Source organism: Phyllobates terribilis, unplaced genomic scaffold (assembly GCF_046119375.1).
Source record: "Phyllobates terribilis strain yellow unplaced genomic scaffold, ASM4611937v1 Scaffold_2__4_contigs__length_985480577, whole genome shotgun sequence".
NCBI lineage: Eukaryota > Metazoa > Chordata > Amphibia > Anura > Dendrobatidae > Phyllobates > Phyllobates terribilis.
Window position 1 is genome coordinate 232,238,914 of NW_027362762.1, and position 23,115 is coordinate 232,262,028.

General features: G+C 38.5%; 1 protein-coding gene across 6 annotated transcripts in view; it reads left to right on the top strand.

Moving 5' to 3' along the window:
- PCDH17 (protocadherin 17) overlaps positions 1–23,115 on the top strand; it is a 258,864-nt gene that overhangs the window by 116,057 nt on the left and 119,692 nt on the right. For all 6 annotated transcript variants that reach the window (XM_073663941.1, XM_073663939.1, XM_073663942.1 and 3 more), the window contains one exon: positions 9,861–9,923. In XM_073663941.1, coding sequence (XP_073520042.1) covers positions 9,861–9,923 — 63 coding nt within the window. The remainder of the gene's footprint in view (positions 1–9,860; positions 9,924–23,115) is intronic.

The window sequence follows — 23,115 nt, forward strand, 5'->3', positions numbered from 1 at the left end:
TAATAATAATAATAAATCATTAATATACCATTTATTTATCTATTTTTTAATTGGCGAAAGCTATAGAAGCTAGCCAAAATTGCCCTCATTATAATCTGTCCGCGTGTTTGAGACCCCTGATCTATCGTGAGTTTGGTGACTACTATTTTGGAGAATAGGGATGTCATTAGTTGCTGTTACCTAAGCAGGAGGGCTTGATAACTGTAAATGGGCTGAACATAGTACTAATGGACTTCACGTTAGAAGTCAACTCATTGTCACCCCAGCGTACCATTTGGTGTTATCCTCTATCAATCTTCATTACTCAGCATGGTTTGACTACTGGAGTATTTTACTAAAATTAAATCCATAAAAAAATGATTGAGATTGTTAGTAATCAGTTCTGGGCTCCGTTGTCTTTTCTGCAATCTGATTGCTCACTTAGTTTAAACAGTTAAGCTAGAAAATATTATAAAAAAGCATTGCTTAAAAAATGTATTTTGCCATGAGCCTTAGAAAGAGAGAGAATAGAATCTTGAATACAAGATGTCAATAAAGTGTTGTGTCTATTGTTAGCTTCCAGTAGAGTGAACAATGGTTATGTAAAATGAATGGGCTGATTCGACAGTGTTGAATATATAGGGATGATAAATAGGTGCAGATATGTCACCTGTATCCTCCAATAGCATTTATTCTTTCAGATGCATTATGTCAGTGATGTTGGCAAATTACCTGCAAAGATGTTAAAGGGGTAGTCCAGCATTTTGTTCCTTTAAAACCGGATCAATCTCCTAACTTCCTTTTCTGATGGATGATTTTAATTGCTGCAAACAATCACAGGAAACAGTGGAAATGTAATGGTTACTGCTGCAGACAGTCCCCTTTGGAAGACAAAGCTTGGAGCCTGTCTCAGGGGACAAGGACAATGCAACACTAGGCCCCATTTTAAAGAAGCACTCCCATCAAAATTGTTATCCTCGTCATCATATTATATAGCACTGTGTACTTACAATTGCTCATTTTGACTTTCTACACAGCTAACTCTTCTCTTTTCCATTAGGTCTATGACATCACATGAATATAAACAGACTAGCTGAATCCTTCTGGGCTCTGTGTAAAAACAGGAGGTCTCTTTTCCTAACATGAGTCATCACTGACGGGGGTGGAGCGGAGCAGCTGGGTCTATGGCTATGACTCGTTATGTTCCCCGTACATGCACAATGAAGCTGGTAATCACACAGTCTCACTGCGCATGTGCAAGGAATAGAGCGTCATAGTGCATGCGCTGTGCAGCTGCGAACTACACAGCTTCACTGCCCATGCGCTATGACACGCTATGTTCCCCGCGCATGCGCAGTGAAGCTGGTAATCACACAGCCTCACTGCGCAGGTGGCCGGACATATACAAGTGCGCATGCACCCCACAATATCATCACTTGCCGGGAGCAGGATTCAAATACATGGGTGGCGCCAGCAGTGAGTGAATGCGGTGCTGCCCATGGCAGAATATGACAAGCACGCACCTATGACTGAAAAGGCAGGTAGGATCTAAGTATATTAAACGTTATAAAATCATTATGGCTGCACCAATTTTCATGAAAACAGCTTGTTTGTGATGCACATTGCATCACTAACAAGTACAACGCTATGAGGGCACTCTAGATGGCAGCTAGGATGTGACAGGTTCCCTTTAAGAGGATAAAAACTTTGATGGAAGTGCTTCTTTAAAAAAAAGCTGAGCAACCGTTTTAAATAAATATCATATAACTAGAGTTGTGTTGTAAATTTTCTTTTGTCATTTCTACACCAGTCCGGGTCAGCTTTGTCCACTTTTTGAAAAGTGTGTCCAAAAAATGAATCATAATTTGGTCCTAAGAGTGATGTAAATTGACAGAGATGTACTGCAGTCACTGACTGGAGTAAATTAAGAAGTGGCGCACGGCGGTTGAAAGTTGCATCAGATTCATTAGTAGGCACATCTTTTAATTTGGCACATCTTTTTCAAGACTGGCATACAAAACTCAACCTTGATGATTGGGGCCGTAGTGTCTCTTCCTACCTAATTCTCACAATGAGTAGCGAGACAGTCCAGCTGTGAGAGATTTTCTAGAGGGCCATAGATGAGGTGGCCTGTGGCTCGCACACTACCATTCCTGGGAGCTTAGCTTTTCTGATAACACTAGTGGCTTACTCTGAACTGCGCTAATATGACAGAACAAGGGGTTTTCACCAGATAAATTGTTGTGACAACACGTGTGGGTTACAGTCAGGAAACTACTGTCAGTGTCTATGACATCCCATGTGGGCTAAAGTAATGGAAACCACTGACTTCCCGAGTGGGTTTCAGGCTGGTACTGTGCTGGGAGTTTACAATTAGTTTTAGCCAGTTAGGCAATTGTGATATGAGTGTTTTTCCGTCAGAAGCTAGCTGTTGTATAACTACTGCCTTTCTATCCAGTAAGCTGCTGTGAAGTTATTGGTGGGTTTTTACTATTTTACTAGGTGGCACCGTGCTTACCTTTTACATGACCTGCACTGGGAAATCACAAGTGTGTTTTATTTGGTAATCTACTGTGACAATACAAGTGTGTTTCAGCTAGGGTAGCTACAGTAATATCAAAAATTAAAGGAGTTTTCCCACAAACAAAGTACATTTTAATTAATAGATCTTGGAATAAAAATTATTTCCACAATTGGATGTGTTAAAAAAATGCTCCTGTGCTGAGATAATCTTATAAATGTGCCCCTGCTATGTACTGTGTAATGGCTGTATCTGACCGTGCAGGAGCATGGTCTGATCATGCCACAACTCCTGGACAGGGGGGAAGAAAAATAGAGTATACAGACAGGACAGCCGGTGATCACAGCTGATTCGTTTTGTGAGGCAAAACATTTCACTGCCTGTTTTTAAGCAATGTTTTACCTTAAAGAAAGAATCAGCTATGATCCCTTGCTGTAATGTCTGTATACGCTTTTCCTTCCTCCCCTGCCCAGGAGATGTGGTATGATCAGACCGTGTTCCTGCACAGTCAGACACAGCCATTACACAGTACACAGCAGGGGCACATTTATAAGATTAGCTCTGCACAGGAACATTTTTTTAAACACATCAAATGGTGGAACTTATTATTATTCAAAGTTCTGTTGATTAAAATGTTGATTAGAATTAACTTTGTTTGTGGGAAAAAACCCTTTAAATTAATTTCAGTTGGGTAAACTAAGGGATGTCAATGTCATTAGATCAGTACTTTCAGAAGAAGCCCATATTCAGCTCTTGCACAGGGGCCTCTGCTGTTGCTCCTCCAACCCCTCCATTGCAATGTTTTTAAGCAGAGTTATAATAGGACTTCAATAGGACTTTCCAGTTTTCCCGATAAATAAGAAGGTTGCAGCCGAGCAGTTAGCACTGATTGGTTGCAAAGGTCACAAGATACCGGTCTACATACCTCTTCTACGTCCTCTGAGTATTGGTGCCAGGAGACTGGCACGGGGTACAGTACTGTGTGTGGGGGAGCAGTGTGTGAAGGAGCAGCATCAGTGCAGGAGGTAATTTAGCATTTTTCTTACCCTGCCCTGTGTCCTTGAAGATTAACTTGTTTGGTATTAGACAACCTCTTTAAATGATTAAACACTAGTAAATATGTTCATTATTTTAGTTAGATATTTCTGCCCAAAAATCTAATGTTATGAAAAGATGAATCACGAGGTCTCCATTACAGCTCCTAAAAAAGTTGTCAATCACTTTTCCAAGACTTCTGAAACAATTATAGTTAGTTATCAATATGGAAGTGATACGTGCTTTACCACATCGCCCCATCTATATACCACTAAATCAAACTTTTCATCTGTAATAGTCATATTGGAGGTGGTCACTCAATTTAGCCCAGAAACAAGTACTGTTAAGAGCATAATTAAGGAAAACGATTTTTAACAGCTTTCTTTTTTACATTTTGGAGAGAACTGGCAGGGGTAATGGGGAATGTAGGAGAGTGTTCTTTTTATCATTTTACAGAATCATTTTTCGTTTTGAGGAAGCTGAAACAAGTGAAATAATCATTGTTTCTATTTAATCAGTACATGCTTCATTTGATTGCTATTTCTGATTGGCTAACTTCCATCAAAGTTTTTGGCTTTCAGGATTAGTCTATACTAGATAAAATACATTTCAAGCTGTGTATGTATGAATTTATTAGACTGAATAACTATGCTTGAATGATTAAATATAAGGAAAATAAATTGTGAAACATCCTCTCTGCCCACTCAGTATCATGAAGCGTTCATTTCCTCCATATTGTAAACGGGAAGCGCAGAATAGGAAAGGAATGCAACTTGCAGTCATATGGACTGATGTGTAACTGTCATAAGAAAGTTGAAATTAATTTATCAATTCTACACTGTTAGTCTTGAATGACAAATTTCTAAGTTATAATTTTGCATTCCAATAAATTTATTCTTAAATATAAAGCGTACTTAACATATTAAATTGTAATAGTGACATGTTTTGATCATTGGGACCCACTATTTTTTTTTTTAAATCAGAGGCAGGAATGGCTCGTTGAATTCTTTGTCCCTACAACTGTGATTTCATACACACTAACCCCATTTACCCAAGAAGAGCGAAATATAGCCTATGTCAGCCATCTAGGAGAGTCAAACAGGACTGATCTCAGCCACCAAGTAGAGCCGAGCATGGTCTTTCTCGACCACCAAGGAGATCCAAGCAGGACTGATCTCTGCCACCAATTACAGCCAAAAAAGACTTTTGTCAGCCACCAAGGGGAGCCAAACTTAACCTATCTCAGCCCAAGCAGGGAAGGATTGATCTCAGCCATCAAGGAGAAACAAACAGTATTGATGTCAGCCACCAAGGAGAGTCAATTTGGACTATTCTCAGTCACTGAGGAGAGCTGAGCAGTGCCAATCTTTTGCAATGAGTCACCACGTTGAGCTGATCATCCTTTTGTTTCAAGAAACTGGTGGAGGTCTCTGCACTTTGACCCATAAAACATCTAACGTTACTGTACATGTCAGGCATTTTATGAAATGGCAATTTCACTTTAATTATGTGAATTTAGAAGAAGATATAATTGGCCAGTTTCTGCTTTGAACAACCCTGTTCTTTGAAATGAGATAACCACTAATAAGCTATAAAATATGGGGACAAGTTTTTAATTTGCCTATAGCGCAGCCACAGGAGAAACTATGCATTGCACAACACCCTATAAAATTAATAGTTTGTCCTTGTTATGCATGTAACTGTAAGGACCCCAGAGCCAGAAGCACTCCTTGTAGCTGCTCTCTGAATGGGCTAAAAGGTCTCTAAATAGTTACTCCCCAGCCACCTGTTAACTTCTTTGCTTATGGATCATTTAACTGAATTCTGTTTCTTCCATTTATGTTCTAGTTTCACTCACATTGCAATATACAATCAATATCACCATCAATTTATCTATATTAGCAATATAGAAGTCTCCACTAAGACATTTCTGCACGTCCCCTCCCTGCCTTCCCTACAGCTTCTTAAGTCTCCATGCCAACCTATTGTTCATTACAAACATTAAGGTCCTTGGAGCTTTTTCCTGAAATAAAAGGATGACTAAATTATGTCACCTCTCCATCTATTTCAGTATTCCTCATAAATTCAGGGTTATTCATTTATATATTTGTCACTGTAAGAATGAATCTAATTATGTCTGTATTTGGTAGAACCCTATGTTGACATTGTGCATATATTAGCAGGTCAACATTTTAATCCTTTGATTTATTTGGTTATATACTATTTATCACATTTATAACAATGCATTTTTCTCTGCACTGCATGTAATAATTTGTTCTTTTTTGCATTATAGGGAGCATGACAGCTGATTTATGGTGTCCATACCACAGGCAGCATGGATGAGACACTGGCTTCATTATTACAGCCGTGTATGCTTTACTGTGAAATGCTGCTGCATTTTAGAGAAAATATGGTTTGTAAAGCTGGCCTGACTATGTGTCTTGGATGACTAGTTTGAAACAGTTCCCCCTACCCTGCTTCCCTAGACTGATAAACCTCTCCTTAAGTATGTTTATAGAGAGTCACCTGTGAGTGTGAGAATTGGGGCAGGGAGAAGCACCTTGGACCAGACTCAGATTAGTAATCTGAGATGCAAAGTTCCCGGTTGGTTTATCAAAGTATGTTTTCTCTGAAACCTAGCAGAATCTCACAGCAAAACATACACTGCTGTTAATAAAGCCAGTCTGATACATTCTGCCTGGTCTGAATCAGCTGTCAGGTTAATGAGGACCTTTTACCAAATTTTTCACGTTGAACTGGACACAGGATGAAAGAAGAACACTCCCTCCACAATAGCTTAGACCTTGTTTCTCAGTGAGTGATGTATAATGTCAGATAGCCCTGAGCTCCTGGTCTAACTTTGAGTTAGTGTTGGCAGAGGGGGAGCACAGCTGAGTTTTGCTGTGTCACATTATAAACCCTTCTATCAGCTCTCCTCCTATTATAGCACTGTCACCTCTCCTATCCTCCCACACTGCCATTTTATTCCACTCTGCAGCCACTATTTTGTGAGTCCAGAAAATTTTGGTGAAAGATCATTTTAAACTTAAATTTTGCTCCAACCATTGTATGTTTGTGTTTCTTGTGTCTGAATGCATACAGTATAAAATAATATTATGTACTGTTTGAGATCCTATAGAAACCAGGACAAGCCTTAGAGACGTTGTTCTGGACTAAGTTATTGATGACCTATCCCCTAATCGGCACCCACACTAATCAACTAATACTTGGATTCGTGGTTGCTAGAAGAACACAATGTTACATAGGTATAAAGTTAAGTTATATACAGTTGCATCTCACTAAATTAGAATATCATCAAAAAGTTAATTTATTTCAGTTCTTCAATACAAAAAGTGAAACTCATATATTATATACTGTCATTACAAACAGAGTGATCTATTTCAAGTGTTTATTTCTGTTAATGTTGATGATTATGGCTTACAGCCAATGAAAACACAAAAGTCATTATCTCAGTAAATTAGAATACTTTATAACACCAGCTTAAAAAATGTTTGTATGAAATGTATGTTCAGTAAATGCACTCAATCCTTGGTCGGGGCTCCTTTTACATCAATTACTGCATCAATGTGGCGTGGCATGGAGGCGATCAGCCTGTGGCACTGCTGTGTTGTTATGGAAGCCCAGGTTGCTTTGATAGCAGCCTTCAGCTCGTCTGCATTGTTGGGTTATGTGTCTCTCATCTTCCCCTTGACAATACCCCATAGATTGTCTATGGGGTTAAGGTCAGGCGAGTTTGCTGGCCAATCAAGCACAGTCACACTGTTGTTTTTAAACCAGGTATTGGTACTTTTGGCAGTGTGGACAGGTGCCAAGTTCTGCTGGAGAATGAAATTTCAATCTCCAAAAAGCTTGTCGGCAGAGGGAAGCATGAAGTGCTCTAAAATTTCCTGGTAGACGGCTGCACTGACTTTCGTCTTGGTAAAACAGCTTGGATTGTGTGCTTCTCCACTCTTCCTCCAGACTCTGGGAACTTGATTTCCAAATGAAAATTGGAACTCTGAGACCTAGTGGAGTGTGTCAATGACTGCATTCTGGACATTTGTCAAGTCAGCAGTCTTCCCCATGATTGTGGAGCCTACTGAAACAGACTAAGGGACCTTTTTAAATGCGTAGGAAGCCTTTGCAGGTGTTTTTTGTTAATTATTTTAATTTACTGAGATAATGACTTTTGTGTTTTCATTGGTTCTAAGCCATAATCATCAATATTAACAGAAATAAACACTTGAAAGAGATCTCTCTGTTTGTAATAACTATATATAATATATGAGTTTCACTTTTTGTATTGAAGAACTGAAATAAATTAACTTTTTGATGATATTCTAATTTAGTGAGATGCACCTGTATATAGGTTGAAAAAAGACACAGGTCCATCAAGTTCAACCTTTCTTACGTACTGAACAATGACACCACACCTATGTAAAATATGTCATGTAGGGTTGCCAACCGTCCAGAAATTCTTGGACAGTCCATAAAAATAAGGCACTTCTTTGCCATGTACGTGAAAAAAATTGAGGCGTCCTTGAATTTTTTGAAGCTGGAGAAACATACTGATTATTTTGACTGTAATTATTTTACAATCTACAGTGAATGCAGCTGATGTCTTCATATCAGAATTATGAGCTGTAGAAATGGATCATTTATAATGATTTATTATGGTTTCCCGATGTTTGTAAAAAATATTGTCTGTCCATGATTTTTTGATCTGCTATCCATAAAAAAATATAATGTTAAGTTGGCAACCCTGATGTCATGGCCGTTCTTAGTTTTTAAAAAGAATATGATCTGAACTGTGGGACCTAAAAATGGCCACTACACAGTGTACAGAGCTGTGGTGTTTTGGCACAGTCCACTGTAAACCTCTAATGGCCCCCCAAAGGTATCAGTTTATCAGAGGGGGAGCTGAGTTTTGAACATCCACCAATTTGACAGTGATGAACTATCCTAACGATAGGTTAGTAATATCCTAGTCCCGGACAAACACTTTAAATATGTTCAGCTGTCCAAGCGATAGTTGGCATTCACCAAAAAATGATTAAACACAACAGCACTAAAATTAAAAAGATAGAAAATAAATATTCTCTGCTCTCCCAAGCAACATGTTTCAGACCTGCTTGGTCCCTTTTCAAGGCTCAACAAGGGACCTTGCCGGTTTGAAACATGTTGCCTGGGAGCTCAGCACATATTTCTTTTCTGCCTTTTTAATTTTTGTGCTGTTGTGTTTAACCATTTTTTGTGCCTTTTATACTAGTGGATTTCTTTTAAGGAGATGTGAGTGCCGGCTATCATTTGGACTGTTGCTATTACTGAAGTATTTTGCCTTGTTTCTGGACAGGTGAGCTGATTGCTCCTTTTTCCCTTAAAATATGTTACACACATAGAGAAAAAAAAAGAAGCTATAATCGTACTACATGACTGAATCCTGTGTTCTTTCTTCACTTCTGATATAAAATCACATTTGTATCCTTGGTAAGATGTTTGTGTGAATGCTAACACAAAATGCTTTGTTTTCGAAGTAAGGGCAACACATTGATACTTTGCACATGAGTAGTAGTATTATTGAAAGATTACCATGGCTCGCACCGCAACTTGTAGAAATGTGTTAATACTCTACAGAATTACATTAAAGGATTTTTCCCATCTTTACCTTTCATGGCCGAGATGGGAGTAACTGATTAGGTCCCAGGCTTCCAGAGATGGGATCCCGAAAATAGGAAATCGCAGCTGCCCATCACTGTTTGTGTAACTCCCATAAAAAAGAATGGAAGTGACGGAAACAGCATAATAAGGCAAGCTGCCCCCAAGGTGCTATTCATATTTATTTCTATGCGTAGTGAAGCTGCCCTAGGTTGTTTTCATAACCTCTCCTCTGGTGGCCGTGACCTAGAACTTGTTGCTTCCATCTCAGCCATCTAATGTAGAGATGGGAATAACCCTCCAGTATCTGATAGCCCAAAAAATCTGATAATTCATTGCTTGTTTTCTTCACAAAACTACTGAATATATAAGCTATATGTATATATATCTATAAGGTCTCAAAAAAATCTTAGTTAAAAAAAATAAAACCCAGTCAACTCAATTCAACAATCTAGAATATGTCTTCATCAGCACTTTTTATAAATCATTGATAGCCAACCAAAGGAATTCTCCGAAACATTAATCCAAGTCAAAGTATTAACACATTTCCATTATTTCAGTTAAAACTAATATCTTTTTCCATTGGGTCTGCATTTGTGTCAATGTATAGACAAATGGTTGTGAAATGAGTGTTAGCTCATAGATGTCTACTCTTTTCTTGCACTTTCAGATCCCTGTTGTAAAACTCTGGAGCGATGTAATGCCAAGTCTGTGTGTAAGACAGTCTGTACAGGTAAGGACCAGCTTCTTTATTCTTGTATGTCCTCTCTCTTAGACCTCATTCAGATGTCGTTTTTTTTTTCATGTATATGAAAAAGGACCAATTTTCGTCAGTATTTTGGACCAGATTTTTCATCAGTGTTTGGTTTATATGTCGATTTTTTTTTTTTCCCCATCAGTGTTTCATCAGTGATGTTCTTGTTTGCAAAAAAGAAAAAAAAAGTCCGAGCTTCTCCTAACCATTGCAGCGTTAAAAATAGTCAGCACACACATTACACATGTGATTTTTATGGACCCCTAGACTTGTATGGGTGAATTTAGATACAAAACGGACATGTCTCTCGGATTTTTTTTGTGGACTTAAAAAAGAAACAGACATGTGAAGAGAACCATAGAATATAATGTGTAGGTGTGAAAAAAAGAGAACACATGAAAAATGGACATCTGAATGAGGCCTAAGTGTAATTCTACGCAATGTCCTATTATATCCTACTTGTATTTCAGCTGAAAAAGTAAAAATTGATTTAAGTCATAATAAATGTACTTGAAGCAATGAAAAAAAGGGTCGAGTCAAAAATGAAATGAAACTTCAGTGCATGTATTTACATCATCTTAGGGACTTTTGTGGTGACCAGTCTCATTTGAAGAGGTTTTTCAAGAATTATTCTTTTTACTGCATATTCTTTCTGAGGTTAAGAATATTAAACAGAGTCATACATACTCTCTGTCTCTTCAGTGCTGCCTCTTTATTGCTGCTGCCAATCTTTATAGACAGTCTGCAGCGGTGACATCATGACTACAGCTCACATGACCTCTGCAGCCAATCACTGAGCTCAGTGGCCTTGTGTTGATTAATGTACCTAGACATCCCCGCTGAGCCCAGTGATTAGTTATGGAGGTTACATGCGCTGTGGTTTTAAAGTCACCACTGTAGTTTATCAACAAAGACTGTATGGCAGTGACGAACAGGCAGCGCTGGACTCACAAGCGGTAAGGCTGATTTTACATGTATATATATATATTGCAATAAGTTTAGCTTTTTTAACTTAATTCAACTGATAAAAACTGATAGCAAAACTAATGCAGAAATGCATGTGTTGAAACCACACTTTTTTATCAATTACCCTGAAGAGCTAGTTTGGATCCTCACATTGCATGAGACATAGTGATCAGGCCACTGAACTGGTGCCTGAAGCTCGTGAGATCTGATGCTACAGATAGGTGGGAACGATTCCATTACAAAAAAAATGGGATCAGTTCCTTCATGAATTTTTGACGACACAGAACTGGCCATATGTGGACCTAGCATCAAATGGAATCTGTTAGCAGGTTTTTGCTATGTAATCTTAGGACAGCATAAAGTAGGGTCTGACACAAATTTCAAGAATGTGTCACTTATTAGTCTGTGTGCTGTTGTTTCCATTCAATAAAGATTTTATCACTAGGAGATTATCACTGCCCAGACTAAAGCTCAGGTTAGCCCTGGTCTGACTCCGCCCCCTCCTGTGATAAACAACTCACTGTCAAAAGACAATGTACACAGAAAGCTGTGTTGTGGTTGGGGGCACCTTTCGGAGCTCTGCTACATCTATAAGATCTGATTGTGTCACAACTGCTGCACCCAGTAAACTAAGTGACAAACCGTTGGATTCAGGGTCACTTTTCCTACATTATGCTGCTCTCAGATAAAATAGCAAAAACCCGCTGACAGATTCCCTAAAATAAGGGCTCATTTAGTCATCAGTTTTTCAGGTATGACTTCTTTCCGTATTTCTAGCCTCTTATAGTCTATAGAGCTGTTCACAAAAATACACCGACATGTGACTCGCATTACATACTATAATAAGTTAGAAACATGAATAGAATTCATACGAGAAAAACTGACGACTGAATGAGTACTTATTAAAGGGAATCTGTGACCAGGTTGTTGCTATTTAACCTGAGAGTAGCATGATTGATGTAGGCAAAGAGACCCTGATTCTAGTGATGTATCATTCAGTTTACTGGGTGCCGCCGTTCTGACACAATCATAATTTTCAGATGTTGCATGAAGCAAAATTCAGAAAGCTAAACTTGCCCACAGCAAGCTTTGTATGTATGTTGATTATTGACAGTGAGCTGATTATCAGAGAGGGGGCGAAGTCAGGTCAGTGCTCAGGAGAGCACCAGTCTGACAGTGACAATCACAAGGTGATAAAACCTTCATTATCAGTAAACAGCACACAGCCAAAAAAGTGACACATCATTGAAATCTGTGTTTCAGCCTCTATCTCCTGCTGTCTTAAATTTACATAGCAAAGCTCTACTGACAGATTCCGTTTGAGGCTGGGTCCACATGTGGCAAGTTCTGTGTCATCAGAAACTCATAAAGGAACTGATCCTAGTTTTTGCACTGGAATCATTCTCACCTATCTGGATCATCCGTTCTTGTGCTGGGCAGCTGATTTCTTCTTTTTTTAATAAATACGGATAGAACTCATACGAGAAAAACTGACAACTGAATGAGCCCTTTTTAAGGCCCTTACTGGGCTGTACTCGGCCATGACCGATTTTTGAGTCTCATATCACAGTTGCCAATGCAAGTCTATGGATCCTTGAAACATTCAGACAGCCGTTGGATGCCATATGTGTACTGTCCGTTTTTCATAAACTGATATGTGAAACTTGAGTTAGAGAATATGAGAAGGCTGAGAAACTTTGAGTTTTCATATGAGAAGTCTGAGAAATCAGTTTTTTTTTCGTTCAAGAAAAGCTAATGAAACACCAAACTCTGGTGTTAAAAACTGACACTGACCAAACTCTGATGAACTATTGACTCTCAGACTGTTGTATGTGTACGAGAAAAGTCACTGACATCTGAATGAGGCCTTCTGCTCAGTTTGGGGTTTTCAACCTCAGCAATTCTATGTAGCGAAAAAAAAAAAATTCTTGCAAAATCTTTTTTTAAGTGAAAATATTTCAACTACTTAAAATGAATACATTCAGCCTGATTTCATCTATCTATAATATAATGTTGCAAACCAGCTTTGACAGGGCTAGTCACAAAATTAGAATACATTTCTAATTTCCCATAATAACTGCACTCTAACTTTATCAGAATGGCAAATTCATTTAGTGGAAATAGCAATCATTTCTGCCATAAAATTGAGACAGATTTCTTCTTTACGCCAAGAACATACAGGTCATAATTGAGTCTTTAACAGGATATCTGATGTGTGAAATTTTAAACCCTTCATTCTGATTTTTTTTTTACCAATTGTTTTAAAAGTTTTGCCAGAAAAGTCGAATAGTTGGGGGTCTAGCCACTGGGGCACCTTCCAATCCCAGGAAAAAAAAGTTACCATGTTTTTGCATACGTGAAAAACAAAGACGTCTGAATGAGGCTTAATACAGCATTTAATGCTAAATGACACAATTGGTTTTCTCTTTTTTTTGCTCCAGTACATATACTTTTCACTTGTGTAATTTTGAATCTGTATCCATTTTAAGGAACCCCCAATGCCTATGCAAGGTTTCCCTTACTTCTGTTGCTGCCCTGTTAATTAGCCTAAAATGTAACTGCTGCTCCTGTCTAATCTGTGGACTGACCCTTCATTTCAGCTAAGCATGTTTTATATGCTAGTTTAGTAGATGTACCAAGGGATTAGTGAAGAACATGGACATAAATCACAATTGAATGAAAATACATACCAATAAAACCTGGCGTTCCTTCCCTCACAACCATTTATGGCACAATTCCGACCAAACTGTATAATCATGGTTTCCCACAATGCCTTCAATCGGTTGTTTCTGACAAACTATGGGTTATATAAATATATTCATACTTGTGTGTATGTACCGTGTTTCTCCCAAAATAAGACAGGGTCATATATTATCCGAAAGATGCGTTAGGGCTTATTTTTTTACATGAACAACAATCCACATTTATTCTTGAAGAAAAAATCAACAATTTATTGAAATATAATAATGTCATTGCATTCTGGAACATCATCATAACTCTCCAAACCCTGAATTCCATCATGAATTTCTTATGACTCTGTTGCCTTTAGAATCATTGTCCCCAATTTCTCATGTCTAGGAATAGCACTTTTCTTAAATGAGCACCTCTTGTTGGCGTAGCCTGCTTGTAGCGCATTGGCAACACAACTGTCAGTGATTTTCTCCCTTGAATTCTTCACCCAAGTCACAACCTCTTGCAGTCCATGCTTTACAAAGTTGCCACACTGATTTCTTTCCATTCTGTTTTCAATATAGTTATTAATTTCTATGGTCCTTGATTAGCTTGTTTATTGCAATATCAAGAGTCTGGATAGAGGCAATGATTCCTGGTGGAATCATTCATCATAAGGAAGTTCTTGAGGAGCCCCGTTAATAAGGGAAAGATTAGAGGAAGAATAGTTGGCAAAAGATACAGTGCAGGAGCATTCAGCGAGATACAAGGAGAACCAGTAGAGAACAGAGCCCTTGAGGCCGATAGAGCGGAGCATAGTGAAGAGGAGCTGTAATCCAGTGTCAAATGCAGCAGAGAGATCCAGGAGAAACAGCAGGGAGTAGTGACCATTAGATTTTGCTGTTAATACATCCTTAGAGACTTTAGTAAGGGCAGTTTCAGTAGAGTGTGAAGAATGGAAACCAGTTTGTTAAGTGTCGAAAATAGAGTTATCTGAGAAATAGCTGATGAGACGGAAATGGACCAAGCATTCGAGGAGTTTACAGATGAAAGGAAGATTAGAGACTGGTGTGTAGTTAGCAGCGCAGTTCTTGTCCAAGAATGGCTTTTTAAGTAGAGGGGTTATGATGGTATGTTTGAATGAAGAGGAAAGCTACCCAAAGAGGTTAAATGTCTTAGTTAGGTGGGTAGTGAAGGCTGGGGAAAGGGACTGAAGGAGATGTGAAGGAATAGGGTCACTGTTGCAGGTTGTAGGGCGAGAAGAAGCAAGGAGTCTGGTTATTTCTTCTTTGACGGGTTTGAAGATGGAAAGTGAACTTAAGGTGCGGGAGGGAAGGGGATCCAGGCTCTGAGGGGATTGTGCAAAAATGTGTAGACGGATATGATGTCATCTGCGTGACAGCGTGGCAAATCAGGGATGTTCATGGGCGGAGCCGATTTTTTGGCACGAACAAGCCGGAACCACGAACACGAATTTGATTTACCAAACAAATTCGCTCAACACTAATCGGCAGCGCTTAGGTTGGTGACTTGGGTCTGTATTTAAGGGCTCAGGAGGGAGTGGAAGGTTTCAAAGAGTCATTTTGGATTGTTGGCTAGAAATGTGGTGAGTGTGGTAAAGTAGACTTGTTTAGCCAGATGGAGAGCAGAGTTATAAGTTTTGAGCTTGAACTTATAGTAGATGAAATCTTCTGCTGAAAATGATTTTCTCCACAGACGCTCAGCACACCTTGAACAGCGCTGGAGAAAACCTGTTTGTAGCGTGTGCCAGGGCTGCCGTCTATGCCGGGTCATTCTGCGTGTAGCTGGTGCTGCTTCATCCAGGGTGCTCTGCAATGTATTGTTATAATGTGACAATGCTGAGTCTGAACAGGAGAGGGAGAAGATGGGAGCTAAAGAAAACTGTAGATTGCTTATAAGGTACTAGGTATTGATGGCACATAGATTTCTGTGTGTGTGGTAAGTGGGGGTGTCTTGGTTGTTGTGACCATTCTTGACAGAGAAGGAAAGAAGGTTGTGGTCAGAGCGTGGGAGAAGGGAGGTAGTAAAGTCATGCAGCGAGTTGTGAGAAGACCAGGTCCAGAGTATTCCGACCTTCATGTTTAGGAGAGTTTGTAAGCTCTGAGAGGCCAAAGGATGAAGTTAGAGAAAGAAGATGAGAGGCAGATGAGGAGAGTGGCTCATCAATGGAAATGTTAATATCCCCCATGATGAGAGTAGGAATATTACAGGATAGGAAGTGTGAAAGCCAACTGGCAAAGTTATCCAGAAACTGACAGGAGGAACCTGGAGGATGATAAACAACCGCCACTCTCAGGGAGAGACCCCAAACAATTAAAGTTAGCAAGTATTGATTGTGGATGGGCTCCCCCACATACAAATCTGCGTCTCTGTTAGGTCCCCCTATGTTCCATGGTGTTTTGCTTCCCCCAGTAACCGGAAGCAACCACAATGCTTGGGCTCAGGAGTGTAGTGGAACTGGTACCTGTTCTGTGTATGACAGATGCAGCTGGAAAGGCGAGGAACCTGACACTGACGCAGATCTGTGTGTGAGAGCTCATCTACCATTGACACTTGCCAACTAATTGTTTGGGTTATGGGGAGTGCGATATTGAGGGTGTCTGCTTTCTTTTGGGGGTGTATGCTTGATGAAGGGTACTGCTGTATTCTTTAGCTTTTTTTAGCTGTTTGGAAACTTTTTTATTGAACTGTTAATAATGCTTATTTTTGGAGTAGGGAGATTAAATTTTCAACATACTCCAAAAATCCTGAAAAATCATGTTTTGGCTTTTTTTCGGGGTAGGTCTTATTTTCGGTCAAATGGTATACATGTGTGAATATGTATATAGTGTATATATGGTATATATAAAGAGAGAGATGCATACATATATAATTATAGTATTGTATATACTTATATATTTATGTATAACTTGTTGTATATAAAAGTTTTCAGGAAACGTTTTCTATACTTCTGAAGAACAGTTAGAGTTCACACCATACATCCTACTCATGTACCATACTTTCTGATGTCTCTGAAACAAACTTAGTTCTTATTATAATTATTAAATAAGAACAAAACTAAGTGGGCTGTTCTACTTGCTTGTAGCTAGTATCTGACTGATTGCTGCATAATACATCTGAAAAGATTAAAGGAGAGAGAACAATAATTATGAAACAACATTGGAAGTAAGTATGCCTGAAGAAAAATTAACAAGTAGTTAGTTTTACCGTAAGTGCCAGTCGATGAACTTTTCTACCAAGGTGAAATGTATTATTATTATTATGAGCATTAGTGAATCAATTTACTTGCGTATGTAAGATAAATATATGTTCTAAGCAAGAGATCTGCTGCCTATAAACCAATCTCATTGTTTTTGTCTGTCCTCGTAGAAAACCTTGTTTTTGCCTTCCATAATCAGATGTGCACTTATGCTCTGCTGAGTGGCTGTGGAATATTGATTTGTACCATGTAGTCACTGCTTTTGCAGTTCATTATTTGTTGAAGGACTGGGGATGAATGCATGTCACAGTGAAGTCAGCTGTAATGTCTATTATTCTTTTAATATTCTCTATTTCTAGGAAAGTTATTTTTTTTTCGCTTAAAAAAGACTTTTGAAAAGGAAAAAAAAGAATCTGGAAAATAACACTAAATAGTACAGATGAGATAATCTTTTGAAATGCGAACTAGCCAGCTTTGCCGAATCTTTCCAAGAAATTTGATTAATAGCGAATCAATTCACTATTGATCAAAGGAGCTCCAAGGCCCTTAATTACAATGAAAAATGTGTATAACACTATTGTCTTTTCCTCACACAATAAACTTCTTCACTGTTCTGCTGTCACACACTATTTGTACAGTTTGTTCAGTTTTTTTACAGCTTTCTTTCCCTATTTCTATGCTGAAGTTGTGAGCTGTGACGTCTTCGCATTTTCCAGATTTATCACAAAATGGCTGCTGCATTTCCTGTTTCTGCTTTTTTACAAGCTTTGTTAGTCCCTCCTGATTGACTGTTCTATATCTTGTAATGTGACAACTGCGAGGCACTACGCGGATGCTCTCCTGATGTCGTGTGATTTTTCTCTAGCTGATGCACTATTCTGCAATGTGTAAAATAATGGCGGCCAATTGTCACCAAAGTGAAGAGCAAATTGGTCAAATTTGATGAGTTCACCAAACTCCTAAAAATTTTACTCAAATATAATTCAATAGAATCTCTACTGAATATCACATTTTTTGGTAAGGCATTTGGTGTGAATTTGTATAGAATTCCATACAGAAAGGGGATAATTGGCCACTTGAGTGAAAATATATTTTCATAAATGCTCCACTGTACTTTGCAATACGTATTATAGTTTTTTAAAGACATTTTTATGTCTAGGGTGATAAATAGATGTTATAGAGTAAAGAATAAAAACAAGAATCACAGTAAACATTCCAAGTATGATTAAATCGTTTTTTACAATTTTTTTTCTATAATTCTATGTATATAGTCTATGTTTTTTTCATTGTTTCAATATTTTTGCCTTTTATTACCATTTTCATCTTGCTTAACTGCTTATATAGCCCCTTCTTTACATAAGACATAATAGTAAGTCTTATGCCAGGTCCCCATGTATGGAGCAGGCTCAGAAGCTAAACCCATCACTCTCTAAGCAGATGCCGGCTGTAATACACAGCTGGCATCTGCCTGGCACTACAGAGACCGGAAAGCACTCCAATCGCTTTAGTTTAACTACTGAAAATCCACCAGGTAGTAGGATGCTCACTGGCTTCCACTGGCTCAACTGATGGCTTCTCATGGCAGCCTGCTCAAGCACCCCGCTGCTGATATCTTTGTCTTCCTAAGAATCTCAGTCTGTCCGTGGACTTTAACCCCTTCCCGATATGGCCAATTTCTGTTTTTTGTGTTTTCATTTTTTTCTTCTCCTTCCAAGACCTTTTAACTTTTTTTTATTTTTCTGTCCACATAGACCTATGAGGGCTTGTTTTTTTGCAAGACAGGTTGTAATGTTGAACGAGTTGAATAATTTTGAAAATTCCAAGTGCGGTGAAATTGTGAAAAAAAAATAAATTATGACATTGTATTTTGCATACATTGTGCGGTAAAAATGATCTGTCTGTGTGATTTTTCCTCATCAGTACAATCATTTCGACTCTAAACCTGTCCAGATGTTTTATTATTTTAGCGGTGAAAAAAAATCAGAAATTTGTAGAATAAAAAAAAGTCTTATTCTGTAGCCTTTTTCCAAGACCCATGATGTTTTAATTTTTTGGTTGATAGAGCTGTGTGTGGGCTAATAATATAAGTAGAAGGTAAAAAAGGTATAAGCAATTGAACATTTGCAGTTTCTAGTTTTCTGAGGCTATGTGCCCACGTTGCATTTATGAAGCAGAAAATTTCTGCTGCATAAATGCAAGTCCTCTCCCGGAAAAACGCATGGGGAATTCCGCACGCGTTTATCGCGCATTTTTCGCGCGTTTATCACGCGTTTTCCACATGCGGAATTGCCTTGCGTTTTTTATGCATTGGACTAAGGCAATTCCGCTTGCGGAAACGCAAAATTAAATGACATGCTGCGGATTTTTGAACGCGGCATAAACGCTGCGGAAAAATCCGCAGCATGTGCATAGAAGTTGCGGAATCCCATTGGGGACCATGGGGTGCGGATATACATGCGTTTTTCAAGCGTTTACGCTGCAGAAATTCCGCAGCATATACGCTTGAAAAATGCTACGTGGGCACACAGCCTAAGAGGACTAAAAAATTTGTTTTCTTAAGTGACTAAAATTAGAAAAAATAAAAATAAAAAATAAACATTTGGTATTGCTGCATCAACATAAGGCTATGTGCCCACGATGCAGAAATTCTCAGGATTTTTCCTGAGCTTTTCTGTATCTTCCTGGCAGAAAAAACGCATGCGGATTGTACATGAGGATTGTACATGCGGATTGTACATGCGTTTTCCCTGCCAGGGACATGTGGAAGTGAAGCGTTCTTCACTTGCATTTCTGCATGTGGGTTGTCAAGCGATTTTAGCATTACTTGGAAAGTGCTTGACAACTTGGTCACACTATATAAATCCATGCAAATGGCATGGATTTATATACTGTGACCTTAAAGAATGGTAAAAAATAAAAAAAATAAATCTATACTTACCTTCTGACAGCCCCCAGAGCCTTGCTTCGCTCTGTCCTGGCTTGCCGGCAGCTCGCGGTACGCTGAAGGACCTGCCGTCACATGACAATGACGTCAGCACATGGTCCTTCAGTCCATCGCGAGCCGCCGGCAAGGGAGGACAAGCACACCGGGGGCCATCAGAAGGTAAATATAATATTTATTTTTTATTTTATTCTATTTTTTACAGGTTCTATGGTACCCGGGTCCAGAGGAGAGTCTCCTCTCCTCCACACCCGGGTACCATCCGCACATTGAAATGCATGGAATGCGCATCTACAGATCCAGTGATGCGTAATCCATGCGTTTCAATGAAAGTCAATGGCGGCAAAAACGCAGCACTTCCGCAAAATAATTGGTAGTGCTGCGTTTTTTTCCGCAATGATAACCTGCAGTGGCAATTTCCGCAGCATGTGCATAGCACATGCGGATTATCATTGGGGAACATGGCAGGCCGTCTACCATGCGTTTTTTAAGTGTTTCTGCAGCGTTTTTGCCGCTGCGGAAATGCTTAAAAAACGCATCGTGGGCACACAGCCTAAGTGCAATCTATCAAAAGAAGCAAATAAATCATTGTCTCTGCCCCAAAATGGTATCAGTAGAAACTTGAGCTTTTTTTAGTATGTGTGAATTTTCAAATTTTTTTCACAAGTAACAAAAAAAGCGGTGCAAGTTTGGTATTGTCTTAATCATACTGACCTGTAGAATTATATTGGCAGATCAATTTAAAGCACAACAAATGCCTCAAAAACAAATTCCCAAAATCTTTTGTGGAATTGTCTTTTTTGCACATTTTCATTGCACTTGGAATTTCTTTCCCATTTTCCAGATACAAAAAAAATAGAACATTGCCAGGCCAGGAAGGGGTTAAAGCAGTGACCTAGCTATAGGTGTTCTACAATTATCAATCTCAAATTTCCCTAATCTATTGGGGTCCCATAATCCAGCCAGCCACATAAACCAGGACTATAATAAAGGGATCAAATGGTAGAATGACAAACACATATTATTATTCTTGCCAAGTGGATGCATAATATTATCCTTGCCACATAATAGGTGCTTAAGTTGCGTTTTGTTAACAATTTTCTTAATAGCTTGGAAGCAGATTTCATACTATAAACAGTACTAGGTGTGCTGGAGGCAGCGTTTCCATATTAATTTGACCATTAATATGCAAAAAGGCACATTTACAAGCACATTTTCATAACTACAGTATAAACTCCATACAGGAAAAAATTGTTTCATATTCTCTAAGGTAATAGAGCCAGTCCTATTATTTCTTTACACTCAAGCTAAAAGTGTAACTGTCTTTTTATTTATTTTTTTCAGAAATCAATAATGCACATTAAAATAAGCAACTTTGCAATAGATCTTATCAGAGAAATCTGCTTCCGTCTCCTCCAAGACTGATCATTTTCAAAATTCTCAATTTACGGATAAAATCTGAATTCAGTGAAGACAAATTATTACAATACTGAGAGCAGATGGCAGTTGGTGCTTATAAGGTTCTATGTAGAAGTGAGAGCGAGTAAGAAGGATGACTTCCCCCTCTTCCCCCTCTCGTCTACATAGACTCTTACCAGTAGTAACTGTCATCTCCTATCTCAGTAATGTAACAATCCGTCAAATACAGATTTGACCTGTGAATAGAGAATTTTGATAATGACTGACCAGTCCTGGACGAGAAAGAAGCAGATTTCTCTGATAAGAAATATTACAAAGTTGCTTATTTTCATGTGTACTATTGATTAGTGAAATTAAATTAAAATGACGGTTACTAGACTTGATTAAATTTTTGACTTGAGTACAATATATGCTAGTAAATAAAATTATTTAAAGATTAGATTTTGGTAATAAATAAAGATGAGCTTATTGATTTGCAGAGGATAGAGTTTTAGGCAAATTCGAACATTTTGAGATTCAATTTGTGGTTTGCAAAAATTAACTTGCCCAGCACCATTTCCACACTGCTAAAGCATCATAGATCAGAAAAACGTCATTTTGCATTGCCGTGCATTCCCCATAATTCCCTGCAGCTATGACATTTTACTTCTTATCATACCTTGTACAGTTGTGGTCAGTACCTTGGCCATCACTGATCACTGGTTCCCAGTGGAGCACAGTTTGTACAGGAGAGTAATCTTCCATATCCAGTCACTGGGGGAGGCTGCTGTCAGATGACGAGCTGCGAGAGAATTGGGCCGGTTATGCTAATGACACTCGGTTCAAATTTTGTTAGAGTTTGAGCCGAGTGTCATCTTAGTGTGATCCAAATCTCTCGCATGTGAGAATTGTATAACAAGTGTGGAGAAGATGGAGAACATAATTTCTCCATTGTCTGCACGTGTAAATTGGGCTGCACTTGGATGACATCCAACTGCAGTCTGAGGTTTCACACGCACCCATAGACTTGTATGGGTGCCCATGGTCCGATTACCGCATGCACTCGCTGCATGCTGCAATTTTTTTTTCTCATGCTGAATCGGCATGAGAACCAGTTGGCACCACCCCATAGTATAACATTGGGCCAAGTGCTATACGATAAAACATTGGATAGCACTCGGCTGTATTATACATTCGTGTGATCGAGCTCTTAGTATCTCTCTCATGTAGAGTCCAAGATCAGAGGGGTCCCCTCTCTTCTCTCGTCCACATGTATTTTACAAACAATTACAAGCTTTCCCGTATCGAATTTGAACACAAAAGGTAAACATAAATTCCTTTTTTAGAGTATTATTTTACTTATATAGAGCCTTTATATTTCATAGCGCTTCACAAACCTCACCGTTACTGTCCCCATTGGGGCTTACAATCTAAATTCCCTATCATTCTGTTTTTGTTCACACTTTATCTTTTTCTGATGTTTTTTTTGCATGAAAAACGCCAGAAAAGCACCGACAAAAAGCTAAAAAAATGGACCTATTCATTTCTATACATAAATGACTTGATTTTCATATGTTCAGGCTTTGGAGCCTCTTTTAAAAGCTCAAAGTTTTAATAAACTCCAAATGTTTAAAAGAAGTAACGTACCTTTTTCTGACATTTTTGGCTAGGAAGACACTCAATTCTTACAAATCAAAAGGAAGGTTGAAAAGACTTCTGCAAGACACTCAGGCATCTTTTTAAACATTTTATCAGAATTTTTTCTTTAAAAAAAAAGAGAAAAAAAGAAAAGAAACAAGGAAAACAATAAAAACGCTTACACCATGCATAATCCCATAATTATTGAACTGTTCTCAAATATCCAAGTATCTCTTAAGCAGGAGCTTCCCCAACCACAGCACTGCCTACGTCTAACTCATATTATCTCTACTGTGCTATTTTATGAATGTTAGAATGGATTAATGTAGTTAAATCAA